Source organism: Pongo abelii, chromosome 5, assembly GCF_028885655.2.
Source record: "Pongo abelii isolate AG06213 chromosome 5, NHGRI_mPonAbe1-v2.0_pri, whole genome shotgun sequence".
In the NCBI taxonomy this organism is placed as follows: domain Eukaryota; kingdom Metazoa; phylum Chordata; class Mammalia; order Primates; family Hominidae; genus Pongo; species Pongo abelii.
In genome coordinates, this window is record NC_071990.2 from 122,411,663 (window position 1) to 122,429,200 (window position 17,538).

The 17,538-nt window shown below is 33.5% G+C and overlaps 1 protein-coding gene across 5 annotated transcripts in view; it reads right to left on the minus strand.

Annotated features, from left to right (window-relative positions):
• Positions 1-2,156: 2,156 nt before the first annotated feature.
• The window catches only part of TBC1D32 (TBC1 domain family member 32), a 261,800-nt gene continuing 246,418 nt past the window's right edge, over positions 2,157-17,538 (minus strand). For all 5 annotated transcript variants that reach the window (XM_054558089.2, XM_024248559.3, XM_054558087.2 and 2 more), the window contains 2 exons: positions 13,336-13,524; positions 2,157-3,546 (listed from right to left, as the gene is read on the minus strand). In XM_054558089.2, the coding sequence (XP_054414064.2) occupies positions 3,406-3,546; positions 13,336-13,524 (330 nt within the window). In that variant the 3' untranslated portion in view covers positions 2,157-3,405. The remainder of the gene's footprint in view (positions 3,547-13,335; positions 13,525-17,538) is intronic.

Genomic DNA, 17,538 nt, shown 5'->3' on the forward strand with positions numbered 1-17,538 from the left:
CAACTTTTCACTGTACCATACATATCCATCCTCTTGTCTCCACTTCCCTTTTGATCCAGCTTAAACACCACAGTCACAATATTATAAAAATTAACTTGCATATAACATCAACTCCCTTGTGCCCTTCCTTGCTTACTGTATTCTCTTGGCTAAAGAAAAACCCTGGTTAAACCCAACTCACCACTTACTCTTTGCCAACCCATTCACAGTGTAAGGTAGCTGGAGAAAAACATAAAACTTTGCTAACTCATCTCATGACCAGTAAATCACAATAACACTTATTTTCCTATTCCATTCACTCTTTGACAATTATTTCACATACGCTTATCTCCTGAAAACTACCAAAGCTTTTACTGTTCTAATTTTTAGTAGATGTCCTTGTTTCCTACATTACTGAGAAAAAAAATCCACAAATGCCTACTCTATGTCTGTGCCCATTTATTCTGTTTCCCCTTCTGTTACTTTAAATGCAGTGTCCATGCTCCTAGCAAAGGCTAATTCCACCACTTAGTCACTAAATCCTATTCCCCTTACATCTATTCATGACATTTACTCCAGCTCTTCCTCTCTACCATCAATTTTTCCTTCTCTACTGCATCATTTCCATCCAAATATAAACATGTTTCCATTTTGCATTTCAAAAACAAAAAACACACTCACAAAAACAAACAAATTAAGCATCTTTTGGTCCCAGTCTGCATTAGCTGCCATTCCTATTCCACCCATTACAGCAATATTCCTAGAAAGAGCAGTTTCTAAAATCTTTCCTCTCAGCGTCATTTAAACCGAATCCAATCAAAACTTTTGCCCTCACTTACTTAATCAAAACTACTCTTATTAAGGTCAAGGTCATCACATCTGGAGGTCAATTCACATTTGTCATCTTTATCACCATTTTTCCATGATTTTAAAATTATTCACCTCCCCATGCTGACTGTGAACTCTCTGAGATGCTGTGTATCATTTATTGTGCTATCTTGAATATTTAAAAAATTTCATTATATCTGTAACCCTTAAAACATATCTGCTTAATGAATAAACAACAAAATTTAACATCTGAAAATTGGAAATTCCAATGAGAGCACATCATTATTTACTAATCACAAATTCATGTAGAACCTTGTGTGAAAGTTCAGATAAATTTCTGAGGCTTATTTTACCTCCAATGATACTTTAGGAGAGTATTATGAGGAGACAGAACTACAAATATGAAATTTTGAAAGCAGATATTCAAATATTTTTATATATGAATTTTTTCATAAACTTTTTTACATTATATCATAACATATTTTATTGTAATTGAATCCTATAAAATGTATGAGTTACCCCTCCACAAATTAGAAATAAAGTCTAAGGACTTACATTTTAAATAATTAAAAATAAAACCAAGGGGCATGACAGGATATGATTGTTCTAAAGGGTACTCTAAAAGTAAGTATAGAAATAACTCATAATGATAGCTACACTACCTACTATATTTTACATTTTCTTTCATCAAACAAATTGCTAGGTCATTGTTCATAAGACACTTATATGTCAAATGAAGATGAAAGCCTTCTAGCTCTAGCTGAAGTTATTTTTTTTCAAAAATGTAATTGTTAGAATCTAGATCTTACCTCAGTTTCCAATGAAAATCACCAATGGACATTATAAAATTAAATTACAGTTCATTCTTCTCCATTTGTATTTCCAACTACCGTGTATGCAATTATAAAAAGAAATAAAGCTGCACGATTCTTAGGACCCATAACAATAACTCAGGAAAAGAATGGGAAGAAATGGAACCATAAACATGTATTACAGCTTCCATGGAACAGCTTTTCAAAATTAAGTTTGAAAGTAGACAAAGCTTAGTATTTTGAGTCATCTATGACTCTCTTTTAACTCACATGGGCTGAAGTGAAAGTGCGCAATATGTCAAATTAACTTGCTCAAATTACTTTTCTCAACTTTACAATGCCCTTTATGAACACTATTACTGAGAAGCTATTGTTGGCATTTACAGCATAAAACTTGATTTTGGAAGGCTGATATTGCAATAGCCTAAATATTACTAAATTGAAAACTGTATAGTACCAGTTATTTGATCATGCTAAATGAAAAACTTAGTTTGTGAATGATCCACTTTCAGTTGAAAAGGAAAAAAAAAAGCAGGGTTAGAGTTAGAATGATTTTAATGGTTGATTTATATTTAGATACAAGGAAAGAATAAAAAACAGTATCTACAATTAGAAAAACTTATTGAAATAAACTCATGACTAAAAATGAATAATGTAATATATTCATGCATTATCTTTCATATATTCATTTTGAGTTAAGATATAAAAAATAGACATTCACATATTGTATTAATCTTACTGGTGCAGAGACGTCTATTTAAATAAAACAAATCATAGTGCTAGCCATTTAAAATAATTTAGAAAAGTATTCCCCTTTATATTTTCAAGTTCAGTACAAGTGAAATATATCACTAAGGAAAATGCATAACAAATAAGAGTAGAATGCTTATCAGTATGAAATAACCAATCTATCTCTTCAATGAACTATGTAAAGACTTCATTTCAAACAAAGAATTATAAATTGATATAGGTATCAAAAGCAACACCTAAAAAACAATTATGTCCAAGGACAACAGTTTTTCTACCACTTGCCATGGTAAATAATATTGTTCTTCCACATGTAAAAGAAGCAGTTGTGGTTTTATCCATTTTCCTTTATATGTACAGACATAAAGAATGGAAGAAATACTGTCTTTTCCTTGTCTTATGGGCTTTCTGCAGCTAGTCAAAATATTATTTACACTATTACTTCTTTCCAAACTCACTGGAAAAAATATTTTAATCATCTGAATAAAGGAGATGTAAGTTGGGACTAACTTTTTTTTTTTTTTTTTTTGAGACAGAGTCTCACCCTGTGGCCAGGCTGGAGTACAGTGGCACGATCTCAGCTCACTGCAACCTCCGCCTCCCGGGTTCAAGCAATTCTCCTGCCTCAGCCTCCCAAGTAGCAGGGACTACAGGCACACCACCGCACCCAGCTAATTTCAGTATTGTTAGCAGAGATGAGGTTTCACCATGTTGGCCAGGATGGTCTCGATCTCTTGACCTCATGATCCGCCCACCTCAGACTCCCAAAGTGCTGGGATTACAGGCATGAGCCACCGCGTCCGACCAGGACTAACTCTTAAACATGAATAAGAACGATAAGTAAGCTAGATCTGATTCTATAATAACCTTACAAAACAACAAATTTACAAAAATGAATTCACAAATTGAGCTCATACCTACTTAAATATATCGTTATACTTCTCAGTATTTACAATATGTATATTCACAAAGTAAATGTTACAGACACAGAAAACCATCAAGCCCCCCTGCTGCCTTTAAAAATAAATAAAACCTAAATTTAAACCGTGTGTCTCATGATCTGTGTGCTCTGCAGTCTAATGTTCCGCATGTCTTTCAGCAGCACTGTTCGGTAGTTTTGTTCCAAAATTTCCATGTATTCAAGATAATCACTCACTCGAAAACCATGCAGTGCTTCTTCCTGCCAAAAATCATAAAGGCAAAATTATTTACTTGGGTAAGACACACAATTCCAAGTTAATGAATTTTAAATAATTGATATACCATTTATTTTCAGCTATAGATGAGGGTGGGCTGTTTATGTTGCCAGCAAATGTGTCACTGCTTTTCATTTAGTGAGCTGTGCATATATATGACAAGAAGAAACTATATGTCCCCCTTAAATAAGGTTTTCTATTTTCAAAACCAAAAATGATTTACAGCTACCAAAAAAACAAAAGCAGATAAGGAAATCTTCCTAATTTTAAATATAGTATCATGTTATACAATGATTGTTCAAATTTGTAATTAGTAAAGACCCTAAAGCTTATCTACCAAAGGACACTATAATAGTGCAAGAAATATCTGTTGTATAAGCTACTCTCCATAAAACCTCCAAGAATCTGCAATTACTAATGTTGGTACTATGCACCTCTATACTAATTTGGAATTTAATGGTTAGTGTTCCAAACGAGACACTCAAGAATAAACAGTAAGAACACCTGTTTAACAGTTTAGAGTCTTTTAGGGAATTTTATGACCATTCCTTTTAGTACCTCCAAATACTATCTACGCAGTACCTACACTCAAGGCAAAACAAAATATGCAGAAGAAAAGTCATCTTTGATTCAGTGTAATTCATATTCATAATGTTAGGAGTTTCAGAGGTTACACAAACTTTGGAAAATTCATGCCTTTCAGGAGTTTATAGTTTAAAGGCAAGAATTACTATAAGAAAAAAAAAGCAACCCAAAAGAATAAAAGACAATGCGTATCATATACCAGATACTGTGTTAGAGGCAGTTTATAGAGAAGAAACCTCAATATAGAAATGCTAGGAAAACATTACACAATCTCGATGAGAACAGATGTTTTTAGAGGCTTCAGATATCACTTGTCACTTATGGTTAATAACCATTCACAGCTTGCATATAACTTGGGGTAACTTTATTCTTATTTTGCCTTCATTACCAAAAATCTACATAGTTTGAGGGAAAGGTTAGTCGGGACATTCCAAAAAATAAACGACTGATCTACAAGGCTGATATTACAGCTGAAGAAATGAAATGGTGTTGTTATATACTTAATACCATTAAGGCTAGAACAAATACCTTCCAACCTAAGTATTTGAGCTCTCATCTCAAGATAATTGTGAAATTATTTCAATCCTTCTTTCACTTCTTCACTCATTCATTCTCTTATTATACGTAAGGTTCTTGATTAGCACTGAAGACACGAAGATGAGTGAGAAGAGCCCTGCCCTAAAATGTTGACAACTGAGGTGTATATCATGTCTCTGATTTTATGTATAAGTAACTGAGTCAAAGGGAATATTTTTATCCTATGAATAGCAGAAATACTGGGTCTTTGTAAATTCCTGTCCTATCAAAAATATTTCACTTTTTTCTTTGGGGAAAAAAATAGGATCAGAGTAAGAACAATCCTCCTGTTCAAGAACTCATTTTAAACAGTTATTGTTATAGTCGTGGAACAATTATGAATTTATTCATTCATTTCATTCAAATTATGTGTGACGTGGCTTTAACTATCTCTTCACTAAGACCATACCTAAGATGGGGAGGAATTATAGTAATGTGTTATTCTAACCAGAGACTAAAGATCCAATGGCAGAAGAACTGTTTCAGGACATATTATTTTCAAAGGAATACTTATTGTTCATTAAATATGAATTATAATAGGAGATGACAGCACTTGAACGAAGCTCTAATAATTCATTTCTGGGCAAAAAATAAGCAATATCTATTTAATATCTTTTAATTATTGTTTCACTTTAATAAAAACCACCTAGGGACAGCCACAGTTATAACTCAATTTAAATATATTTTTTCCTCAGAATGTATTTTTTGAAATCATGGTTTCCATTTTAAACATTAATTGTAAATGCCCTGATAACTACACCAAAGAGATACCCATAAAAATGACACATAAGGCTATTAACGTTTTATTTCATAAGAGAAAAATTTTAAAACACATTTAAAAAGGAGTGTTTTCAAATGATATAGTTCATTATTGAAAATTTGTAGGCAATTTTAGCTCTGAATAAAATTCCAAAATATCTACATTTTACATTTTGTCTTCAAAGTAGAACATTTTTTCATCTTATCCTAAATGTTCTCTAATGGCCTTTTTAGTGGATAACTTTTACTTGTAATTATGACCATTTAGACTGCCAGCTTATCGTTCAAGTTGTAACAGACTAATTCCTCAGACTAGTGCTTCATCATCATTTCATTTATAGACCAAAGTATATCAAACTCTATATAAAATATGAATGCCTCAATTATTTAAGTAGCAGACACATTAATTACATAAGGTAACAACAACACTATTCTGCTTTATATTAACAGTATAGTATTTGCTCAAGAAATTTTTTTAATAGTGACTACTAGAATGATTTAAGTTTTAATTAGGAAGTTCATTTTGAGCTTATTGCATTTCGTTTGTTGTATCTAATGCTATTCAACTGGTATGTTTTTAATAATTTGCTGCCTTCATTAATTCTGAGTTTCAAATGTTGAATCATCCAAAAGTATTAAAAATTCCCATTCTAAACCACAATGTTGGATGTATTCAATATTATATAATACGGTATATATGTAGTTTCCCTCTCTCCTTTGTGTATAGAAGTCCAGTTTCAAATTTCAAATATGCATTCATCTGTTTTCTTTTAACTATTGAGAACATTTGATTTGGGACCACTGAATCTAGGACATTGATTAAAATATCAGACTAGTCAATGAAAAACAACTTGTTACAGTAAAAGGAACATGGGATTTGGATTCAGACCAAATGAAAGGGTTTGAATTCTCCTATGTTAGTTACTAGATGTATGAACTTGGGTAAGTTTATTGACTCTAAGCCTCAATTTTTCATGTGTTAAATGTGGACAATAATATCATATGATTGCTCTCTGGATTAAATATTCTGAAATCTGAACTTCTTACCATAGATTAGAGTATCTTATATGATTTGGTCCCTGTCTTATCTCTTACCTTTCTCATTCCTTCACCTTGTTCTGGTCACAGTGGTCTTCTTGACACTCTCTAAGTGAGCCAGCTCATTCCCACCTCTGAGATCTTGCACTTGCTTTTATTCCTATTTAAGCAGGCTTTTGCCTAGGTATTCTTCGTATGACTTTTTCTTTTGCTTCATTCAGGTAGCTGTTTACCCCATCAAGGGTGGTCTTGCCTGGCCTCTTTATCTAACTGGCACCTTAGACTCCTCCATCATGTTTGATTTCCTTATTAGAAATAGAATAAGATCTATAATACTTAAGATATTATGTATTTGTTCATTTATTTGCCTTCCAGGAGAATTTAATGTGGGCAGAGTAGTTGGCTCACAGTTGTTCCACAATAAATAGTTGAATAAGTCCATGAGTGAATGAGCAATACCTGTAAAGCTCTTTGCCCAGGGTGTGGTATACAATAAGCACTCAAGATATTCATAGTGGTCATAAATAATGAGAACACATTTTTATTAATGATGGTCTTTGAAATGGCTCGCCTACATTTTCTTGATCACACTACAGACATATGATGTTAGGCATGGGTGGGTCTATCATGGATTACTGACTCCAGTCTCTGCTCCTCAAACCCTTGCCAGGAATATAAGGGAGCCATTTATCTAAAATATTAGGCTGTTACTGGCTTTTCTTGCAACTTCAAAAATGTGCCTATTTTGGGAAGAAAGCTATACCAATACCTTGAAAAGTTATTTGTATTAGTTGATGTTTGCAAAAATACTGAAGATACTAATTTTTAGCAGAAATTTGTTTAGAACTACTGCAAGCCATGTGAGCTTAAAATCTGAATTGAAGATAAGGCCTTTTGCAGTAGTAAACAGATAAAAAGCACAAAAAGATCAAGTGTGCTAACATGGTATACCCTGGTTTATGAATTCAGGACCAAGTTTAGATATTCTCTGATATATTCTTTCCAAAATATTTAATTATTAGTGCCCTTGCAAAATGACAGTTTTTAAAATATAATAGCTCTTTATAAATTACGGAGAAAAAAGGGTAAGGTAAGTTACTTTGAGTGGGTTAAACTGGAAGAGTTGACTTTTATTAATAACATTATGAGACATATAGGATAAAAAATTACCACAAAAGGTATAGAACTTAACATATACTTAAAAGTTAAAGACTTGCATTAATGTCAAATCTCATATAGAAAGCTCTTGAGAGAAGGAGGATTTATGAATATAGTTCTGCTCTTTACCCTTACTAGAGATAATCTTTTTGTGTGTCGTGTCTTACATACATACACATATATATATATATTCGTCTTGATCAAAGTGATATAACAACCGGTCAGCCATGTTTCTTCCACTATGTTCCTTCTGGGGTGTTCAGTAAAATTAGAAACTCCTGGATGCAGTCCCTTAAATTTTTGAATCCTTGGCATTGGCATTGGCATTCTGGATTCTGATTTATTAACAAACTCCAAAGGTCACATTTTTATGTATTTTAAAGGTTTTCAAGCTACTTAAGATTTTCTACTACAATCTGACAACTCATGCTTCTGCCAAATAAATTCTGATTTAACAGGTCTGGGAAGGAATCTAAATACATTAATTTTCATAAGTACCCTAAGTGATTCTTAGGACCAGGGAGTTTATATAGTGTTTGTAATTCTGGATAGAATGTGAAGTTCTTACAGATTCAGGACATAGTATGTGGTTCTTGAAGATTTAAACTCAACTGAAGGGTACTTGGAAATATGTGATTGTACCAGAGACTTAACTTAGTCTTGGCCAGGTTAATGAGGGAACAGGTCCTGATCAGAAACAGTATAAGAGGATATTTCTGACCAAGGTGTGAAGGTAATGTCATTGACAGGTATTACTATTATATGATATCTTAAGAAGTCTCAGGAGCTGGAGAAAAATGGGAGCAAAAGTACACCAAAGTGTAGCTATGCACTCAGAAAATTCTGTTTCCTTTGCTTGTATTCTCTACGTATCTTCTTAACAAAGAAATAAGAAGAATCTAGTAGAGGGACGTAGCAACTTAATAACTGCTAAGTTTTTTTAAGTACTTACTATGTTCCAGATAATGGTCTAAAAGTATTTTACAAATATCACCTCATTTAATTCTTCAACAACCCTATGTGATAAAGAAATAAGCATAAAAGTCTAAGCAATGTACTTGAGCTCACACAGTGAGTGACAAAGTTAGAATCTGAAACCAGATAGAATCAAGTAATATAAGGACAATGCAGAAAACGTATCTGCAAAACACAGCTGACACTGTACTGAATACCTTTAAAATATTTGATCAGATGGTGAACTGTTTTAAATATTATGTATACTTTCATCTTATAAAAGCTTAGTATTCAATCAGATTTTTCTCAGTCCGATCTTCGTTTCTCACCCTGTCAACATTCTCTGGTAATAGCAGCTGCAATGGCACCAACAAAAAATCCCTCTTGACAATTTACTGATTGGGTTGAAATTAATCTGATTTTTTCATAATTATAAATTGATTTTGTCACAATATGCAAGATTTAGTTGAAGCATTTTAATTAAGTATTTTGAGCCTTCACAGCCTGATTTTCACAGAAAGGCAATCTTTTTCTAGGCTGGTATTTCAGTGAAGTTTGTCCCCAGGTTGAATTCACAAACTAAAGCCAAGATTGCTGACAGCCTATTAGCATGTTAGAGAAGAATACAACACAGCTCACTAAAACACTAGGACATCCACATATGAACTACTATTAAACTGTCACTAAACCTGTTCGTGTGTGTGTATGTGCGCTACAGATGAGTTGAAAGAATATCCCAGCTTGCTGGGATATTACAGAATATTTACTTTGTTGGATGTTTTTCCCCTTGGAAATATCTACAGACTTTCTGAACCACCATCTGTCACAGATAAAAATGTTCAGAATTCCGGGCCCAAAGACTGAGCTCTTTCTTCAGCATATCCTCAGAGGCTGCCTTCTAGCTTGGTACTAATTCATTAATCACCACAGCATGAAAACGATGCACTTAACTGCTCTAATATCCAGCCCACATTCTTGTTGTGTCTAAAAGGATACTGTGAAACAATCAGACAATGTTTTGTTGATATCAACTTATACCCAAGGCGTTCATCTATTCTTTCAGTGGTCTAATCTGAAGAGGAAAAATAAGTTTTTCTTTCCCCCATAAACTTGTTCTGCCTATTAGTGTTCACACCACCTTCTGATCCAAGAAATTCTAACTTATCTTTTTAATATATTGATTTGGAATCATGAAGAGCTCTTTAGTGAGCTATTAGAAATGTAGGCAATAAGTCTATACCCTCAATTACCTGATTTAAAATCTTGAGCCTAAACCAAAGTGACTACAAATGGATTGATATTTTCTTGATACTGAATATTGCGCACAGATTTTTATTTCTACAACAATGCTTTTATCATGTCATTTTATCTCAATACATGAAATTTAAATCAGGAAAAGAATTGCATATCTTCAGTTTCTCAATACAACTGATAATAACTGAAAGTATAACATATTTGTGGTTTTCAATATTTTGAAAATGAATTCAGTTAGGCCCAATTATTTGAACTCATTTATAACAGTCAGATGCTTGATCTATTTATTTTTATATACTTATTCAATTTCTTCTTAAAAATAGTTTTATGATAAAAGAAGTATGAGCTCATTCCTCAAATATAAAATAAAGCCCATATAAATATATACAATAAAAAGTAGAAGTATCTTGTTTTACTTTATCTTCATTCTTCTTGGAAGCAATCATTATTAAATATGTAGAGCGAGGGGATAATGTGATTAAATAATCTATACAAGAATATTATTATGGCTGTGGTATGCAGTTACATGGGGAATTTTTTTTCTTTTTTTTTTTTTTTGAGACAGGGTCTTGTTCTGTAGCCCAGGCTGGAGTGCAGTGGTACGATCATGGCTCACTGCAGCCTCGACCTCCTGGGCTCAATTGATCCTCCCACCTCAGCCTCCTCAGTAGCTGGGACTACAGGTGCGTGCCACCACACCTAGCTAATTTTTCTACTTTTTTTGGGGTAGAGATGGGGTTTTGCCATGTTGCCCAGGCTGGTCTCAAACCCCTGGGTTCAAGCTATCCACTTGCCTTGACCTCCCAACATATGGGGATTACAAGTGTGAGCCACTGCACCTGGCCTATATAAATAATTATTGGTAAGTCTTTTTTCCCTCTGTACAAATCTGAGATTTTGAATAAGAAAGTGTAAAACATAATTTCCAAGGTTCAATCTCTATAGCTTCAGTTGAATGAGGAATTCTTAAATCATGTGAGTATTTTTGACAGGGGATGTTTCTAGGGTAGGCAAAATAAAATCAGTTCATTAATCAATACTTCATTATTGGTTATTATATGAATAAGTGAAAAACGCTATACATATATACTTCACAGACAAGAGACTATTTCAGGGCCAAATGGAGTAGTTAAAGGGATATGTAAATATATATTTAAACAAACTATACCAGAGTTTATCTCACAAGAAAAATGAGTGCCCATTAAAAGAGAACAGTGAATTTTGACACATACCCACTGAAAATAAAACAACAAAAAAAGTGAAGTTATGGTATCAATCAAAAAAGCATTTTTCCTAATCTCTCAGACAAATGAAAACAACAAGGGTAAAAAGTAAGGTTAGTTCTAGGATACATGCTAAAATTAATTCCTTGCCTACATGTTCTTAGTTTGGATTTAAACCAACACTATTCAAATTTTAGTAATTTAACAGAGGCTTAGGTCATAATCTCCTCTCCCCATTTAAAATCCTTTAGTTTTAAACTGATAGCATTATGCTGAAAACGCAATGGAGAATGGTTTGAGACACATTTAAAGAGGTTAATATTTGCAAACTCTATTATAATTTTTCCCTCAAATAGTCAAAAGAGAGATGAAACTGTAAATCAACATTAATCAAATTTAAAGATGATGCTTTTGACAGGAAGAAAAGTAAGTGGTAAGCACTTAATGAATTTAGTAATGTTTGTTATTTGATGTGAATAAAACAAAGTTTATTCATCTTTCCCATTTATTTATTTACATTATTTACTTACACAATCAACAAATATGTATTGAATACCTATTATCTACCAGGTATTGTTTGATATATTGTTGAAAATACATCAGTAAATGAAACAGACCAAGTCACAGTCCTTATAGAGCTTACACATTTTACCAGGGAAGACAGACAAAAACACATATAAAATAATTTCAGATGGTGATAAAAACTGTGAGAAAAACTAAAGTGGGATAAGATGTTAGAGAATTACAGGTTGGGGGATACAGACAGATATGAGTACAGGAAAGTTTCAGACTCTGAAATTCCTATAACTGACCACTATAGATGATGAAAATGTTCCTTACTGAAAATGAACCTACATTTTGTATTCAACAGAATTTCAATTTGCCTAACACTTCCTGTATTCCAAATCACCTCTTAGAGAGCATTCTTTTATTTTTCTATCTTAGTTTTTCCTCTACATGTGCAATCATTTTTCTCAGCATACTTTTTCATTAAGACTGTTTCTAATCTAGTGATATACATTGAAAGTTTAAAACCTTTTGAATTCTGAATTGATGAAATCAAATGATAATTTGGCAATCTTAAATGATCAATGGCATTTATTTAAAGAAAAATATCGTTAAATGGAAAATAACCCTGGCAGGTATTTAATGGTAAATAATAAAATTAATTTACTTAGAAACTGTTGACCTAGAGAAAGCCTAGCAAATGATGAATGTTGTTTTTAGTGTATACGTGTATATGTGTTCCTGTGGGATGGCAAAGGTAGTAGGGATAAGGAAACATTTTAAGTTCAAAGATTCTTTTTTTTTTTTTGGAGACGGAGTCTCGCTCTGTCGCCCAGGCTGGGAGTGCAGTGGTGCGATCTCGGCTCACTGCAAGCTCCGCCTCCTGGGTTCACGCCATTCTCCTGCCTCAGCCTCCCGAGTAGCTGAGACTACAGGCGCCCGCCAGCACACCCGGCTAATTTTTTGTATTTTTAGTAGAGACGGGGTTTCACCGTGTTAGCCAGGATGGTCTCGATCTCCTGACCTTGTAATCCGCCCGTCTCGGCCTCCCAAAGTGCTGGGATTACAGGCGTGAGCCACCGCGCCCGGCCAAGTTCAAAGATTCTTAACTTTAAACAAATAGCTAGATTTCCACCAAAAAATGAACACTGGGATGTATTTATATCTCATGTACTTTCTAAAGTCCCCAACTTCCAAAATGACATTATTGTAATTGAGAAAGTAACTATATCTTTTTTAAAAATAGTACCATATTTGGTGATAACTTTTTAAAATGAGTGCTATGATAAAATAATCTTTCATGAAAATCTTTTATAAAAATGGAAGTTTAGAAAAATGTAAAAATACGAAAACATAGGAAATTATTAATATATTAAATATATTTAAAAAGTATCAAACCAATAAATTAAACTTTTATTGACCAAATAGCCCATGGGAATATTTTTAAAATATTTCTTTTTTGGCATAGCATGTGGGTTACAAACAAAGTGTTGGATCCAGACAGCTTATTTCATATTCCAGTTCCACTTTAGCTATACGGTTTGGGGCAACGTAACTCTGTGCCTCAGTTTACTCATCTCTAAAATGGGGATGATAATAGTATCTACCTCTCACCATTGGTTTTTAGGATTAAATGAGTGCCTAGAAAAAGTATCTAATATTAAGCAACCAAAGTTAGCTATTAACTCAACATTTTCCTCTCCACATAAACATACTTACTTTTAGGAAAACTTGCAGATCTTGAGTCTGAGTGTGCTGTAGAATGTCTTGCTGTAAATGTTTGAATATAGCTATACAGATATACACTTGATAATCAGGACCAAGGAAAACACAAGTAGCAATATAATGGCAGATTTCTATCCAATCTAAATAATTCCAAAAACACTGGGTTATCCATTGCAGGCAAATCTTTAAAATAAAAAAAAGTAGTAAGGTCATTAAAACACTTATAAAACCACATTTGACTTTTAAAAAACATTAACCAATAACTCATACAAAACCAATGAAAAGCTTAATGCTTAATCAAAACACAAAGACAGTCTTCATAGATGCCTAAAAAGGATGCTTCTCCTATTTGCTTCAGTTGTGAAAAAAACTTTCATGGCCTTGGAATTCAGGCCTTAAGGGTAACTGATAGTTACCCTTATATACCTATTACTCAATGCCTTCTTTATTCATATTGTGCTCCTCTTACCCAAAACACCAATCTGCTCTCTACAGATAACAAATGCCAAGAGACTATTTTAATTCAGATATGGGAGGTTTTTTTTTCCATACTACCTACAACCACAGATGTATAATTATGCAGATGACAGATTGCTAAATGTTACATTAATGCAAATGGACTCTTCCTGAATCAGAAAACAATTTAAACCTAACAGAATTACATAACATAAAATCTGGGAGCTAATGCACAGAATATTTAAAAAATGAGACTTTTACAAAAGGAATTTTTTTCCCTGTTTATTTTTTGAATAACATTTGTTCAGATTATAAAAGCAATGTGTGCCCACTGTGGAAAACAGGAAAGTTTAAGAAAAAACAATAGCAATGACACAGAGATTATAAATACTGGAAACATTCTGATACATCAATGTTATGGGTAAAGTTGAGCCCCACTCAAAAGATATGTCAAAGCCCTAACCCCCCGAACCTCATAATATGACTTTATTTGAAAATAGGGTCTTTACAGATGTAATCAGGTTAAAATGAGGTCATTATGGTAAGCCCTAATCCAATACGACTGGTGTCTTTATAAGAAGGGGAAATACACTCACAAAGACAGGAAGACAAAAGGAAGACAATGAAAAGACACAAATGGAGAACACCATGTGAAGAAGCAATATGTATCTGCAAGCTAAGATTCTAAAGGCTACTAGAAACCAGGAGAGAGGTAAGGAACAGCTCTTTCCTTAGCAACTATGGAGTGAACATAGCCTTGTTAATACTTTGATTATGGCCTTTTGGCCTCCAGAACTGTGAGAAAATAAATTTCTGTTGTTTTTAGCCACCAAGTTCATGGTACTTTGTTACTATAGTCATAAGAAACAAACACAATTACTTTCCAATATTTTCATTTTCATTTATGATTTACAAATTACTTTATCTTCGACAAAAGATTCCCCTTATTGAATATCTCTTCTCCTTTAATGTTTTTTTCTTTTTTTTGGAGATGTGGGAAGGAAAAGGGAAAAGATTTCATGGCTTATCTCAATTTGTCATAGGTATAGAGGATACAGATATACAAATTTTCCTTTTGTGTTCTATCATTTTGTTCTTCTAAAAATATATTCTTGAAAAGGTTCTAAAAGTTGTTTTTTATATCCTTGATTCAACTTTTTGGCATGCTGATCCTGCTTTTAATTGACTTGAACAAACTAACACGTATTAGTTTGCTAGAACCACAGGCAGGGGGGCTTAAACAATAAAAAATTATTTTCTCACTATTCTGGAGAAATCCAAGATCAAGCTATTGGCAGGGCTGGTTTCTTCTGAAGCCTCTCTGAGGCTTATAGATGGTTGTCTTTCCCTGTGTCTTCACATGGACTTCCCCTAGTACATGTTTGTGTCCCAATTTCCGCTTTAATAAAGACACTTGTGATATTGGATTACGGTCCAACTTAATGACCTCATTTTAACTTAATTACTTCTTTAAAGGCCCTATTCAAATATAGGTACATTCTGAAGTAGTGGGGTTAGGACTTCAACAGGTGAGTTTTGAAGAGACACAATTCAGCCTATACCAGAGGGTATTATTGAATTTTTGTTTTCCAGACATTATTACTCATATCAAATATTAACCTTTAAATAAGGCTATTAATTCTGTTCTCAGGTGTAAGAGTTTCCTTTACAACTATAATGTTCCCCTCCTGTTATGTTCCAAAATCCTTCCAAAGAGCCCATAAGTTTTAACTCAATATTAAATGAGAATACATCTATGAATACCCAATATTTGTCAACAGGCAGTATATATTAAATTCTCCTTGGTCCTACTTTACTGTTTACTTGGAATTAATAGGATGCATCTCCCAAATTGCAACATGGAGGGTAGGTTGGCATGCAGAGTACATTACTAAATCTTCATTGCCCCACCCCAACAAATCCCTGTAATATGGCTCTAGTGGACTGAGGAAGAAGTATCTCCTGCTCCCTCTTGACTAGGCAGACTGAAGCAGTCAGTAGTACTTTCACTAGAAGCAATAATTCCTTAATTGCCTGTTGCCCTGCTGCCAAGATTCTCTCTCTGTTCTTTGCTACAGCTATTAATGCCAATCAACTTAAGGCCATACTGTGTTAATGAAAATCTAGAGTCTGTGGATGGATAAAGAAGGAGAAACAATTCGAGAATGAAAATAAATACAAACGATCTCCACAGCTAGAGAAAACAGTTCCCACTCAATTGTTAGTTTCAGGAGTGAATGGGAAGTTGAATAAAGATGTGGGCTCTCAGCTTCTGTCCACCATATACATTGGTTAAACGAAAGTCACCCTAGAATCTGCAACAGTTCATTATTATACAGTTTCTAATGCAGTTGTAATTTTTTGGCATGTATATACATTCAAGCATTGTTTTCTGTACATTGTATTTTTCTTCATTAAATGGATATAATACCTATGTTTTTCCATCACATGGGAAATTTCGAGGAGGAAAACTGAGAGACTGTAACTGAAAGTACTTTGAAAAAGTGCTATATAAATGTTATGTTATAACAAAGGTATAGATGTTATTATTTAACAAATATTTTTTGACCACCTAATTTGTACAAGGTAATAGTATCATTTTTTATGTGAACAAAAGACATTTATCCCTGTTTCACAAAGTTTACAATTAAAGGGGAGACATCCTTTTTAAACATATGTCCCTCTTTGCTTGGTAGAAATTATATTGGCTTTACTATATTTGCAAGTACTTCAGACTTACATTGAAATAGCAGAATTCCAAAACACCGTATCCCTGGAAGAATGCTGAGCTATGAGTCATAAATTTTAATCTCTGAGCAAGTAACTTCTGTTATTTTTTTTTTTTTTTGAGACAGTCTCACTCCATCACCCAGGCTGGAGTGCAGTGGTGCAATCTCAGCTCACTGCAACCTCTGCCTCCTGAGTTCAAATGATTCTCATGCCTCAGCCTCTTGAGTAGGTGGGATTACAGGTGTGCGCCAAGACCCCAGCTAATTTTTGTACTTTTAGTAGAGACAGGGTTTCACCATGTTGGTCAGGCTGGTCTTGAACTCCTGACCTCAAGTGACCCACCTATCTCAGCCTCCCAAAGTGGTGGGATTACCTGCATGAGCCACCACACCTGGCCACTTCCGTATTTTTATAAAGTTCTGCAAATCAACTGACAACCTAGAATTCTAATAGGACAGAAGAAATAGTATGTGTCCAAACAGACATGATGTAGTTTTTTCTTTAACAATTATTATGGAATTTTTAAAAACATATATAAAGGAAGATAGAATAGTACATGAACTAGACAATTTCAAATTTTGATTGGTTGATATGTGTCTTAAGTTACTTTTCTCCTATAGGTTACCCTCCTTTCCTCCATCTCTTTCTCCTACTAAAGAGGTTTCCTCCAACTGCATAGTATTCCATTGTAGATAAACCACAATTTATTCAACCAAGCCCCATTCATGGACATTTGCAGTGTTTCTAGTCTTTAGATACTATAAAGAATACTATAATAACATATTTGTGGATACGTACTTTCAAATTTTTTCCCAGTGTATTCCTCGGTTAGAGCTCTACAAATGAGACTGTTGTGTTAAACAATAAATGGACATGTAATTCTGCCAGAAAATGACAAATTACAATTTATATGTCTCAAAAATATATTATTACATTTCCAAAAACAATCAGTTGAGTCTTTATATTCATTGGAAAAAATGCTATTATCAACAGTAATGAAATGGGCTTATA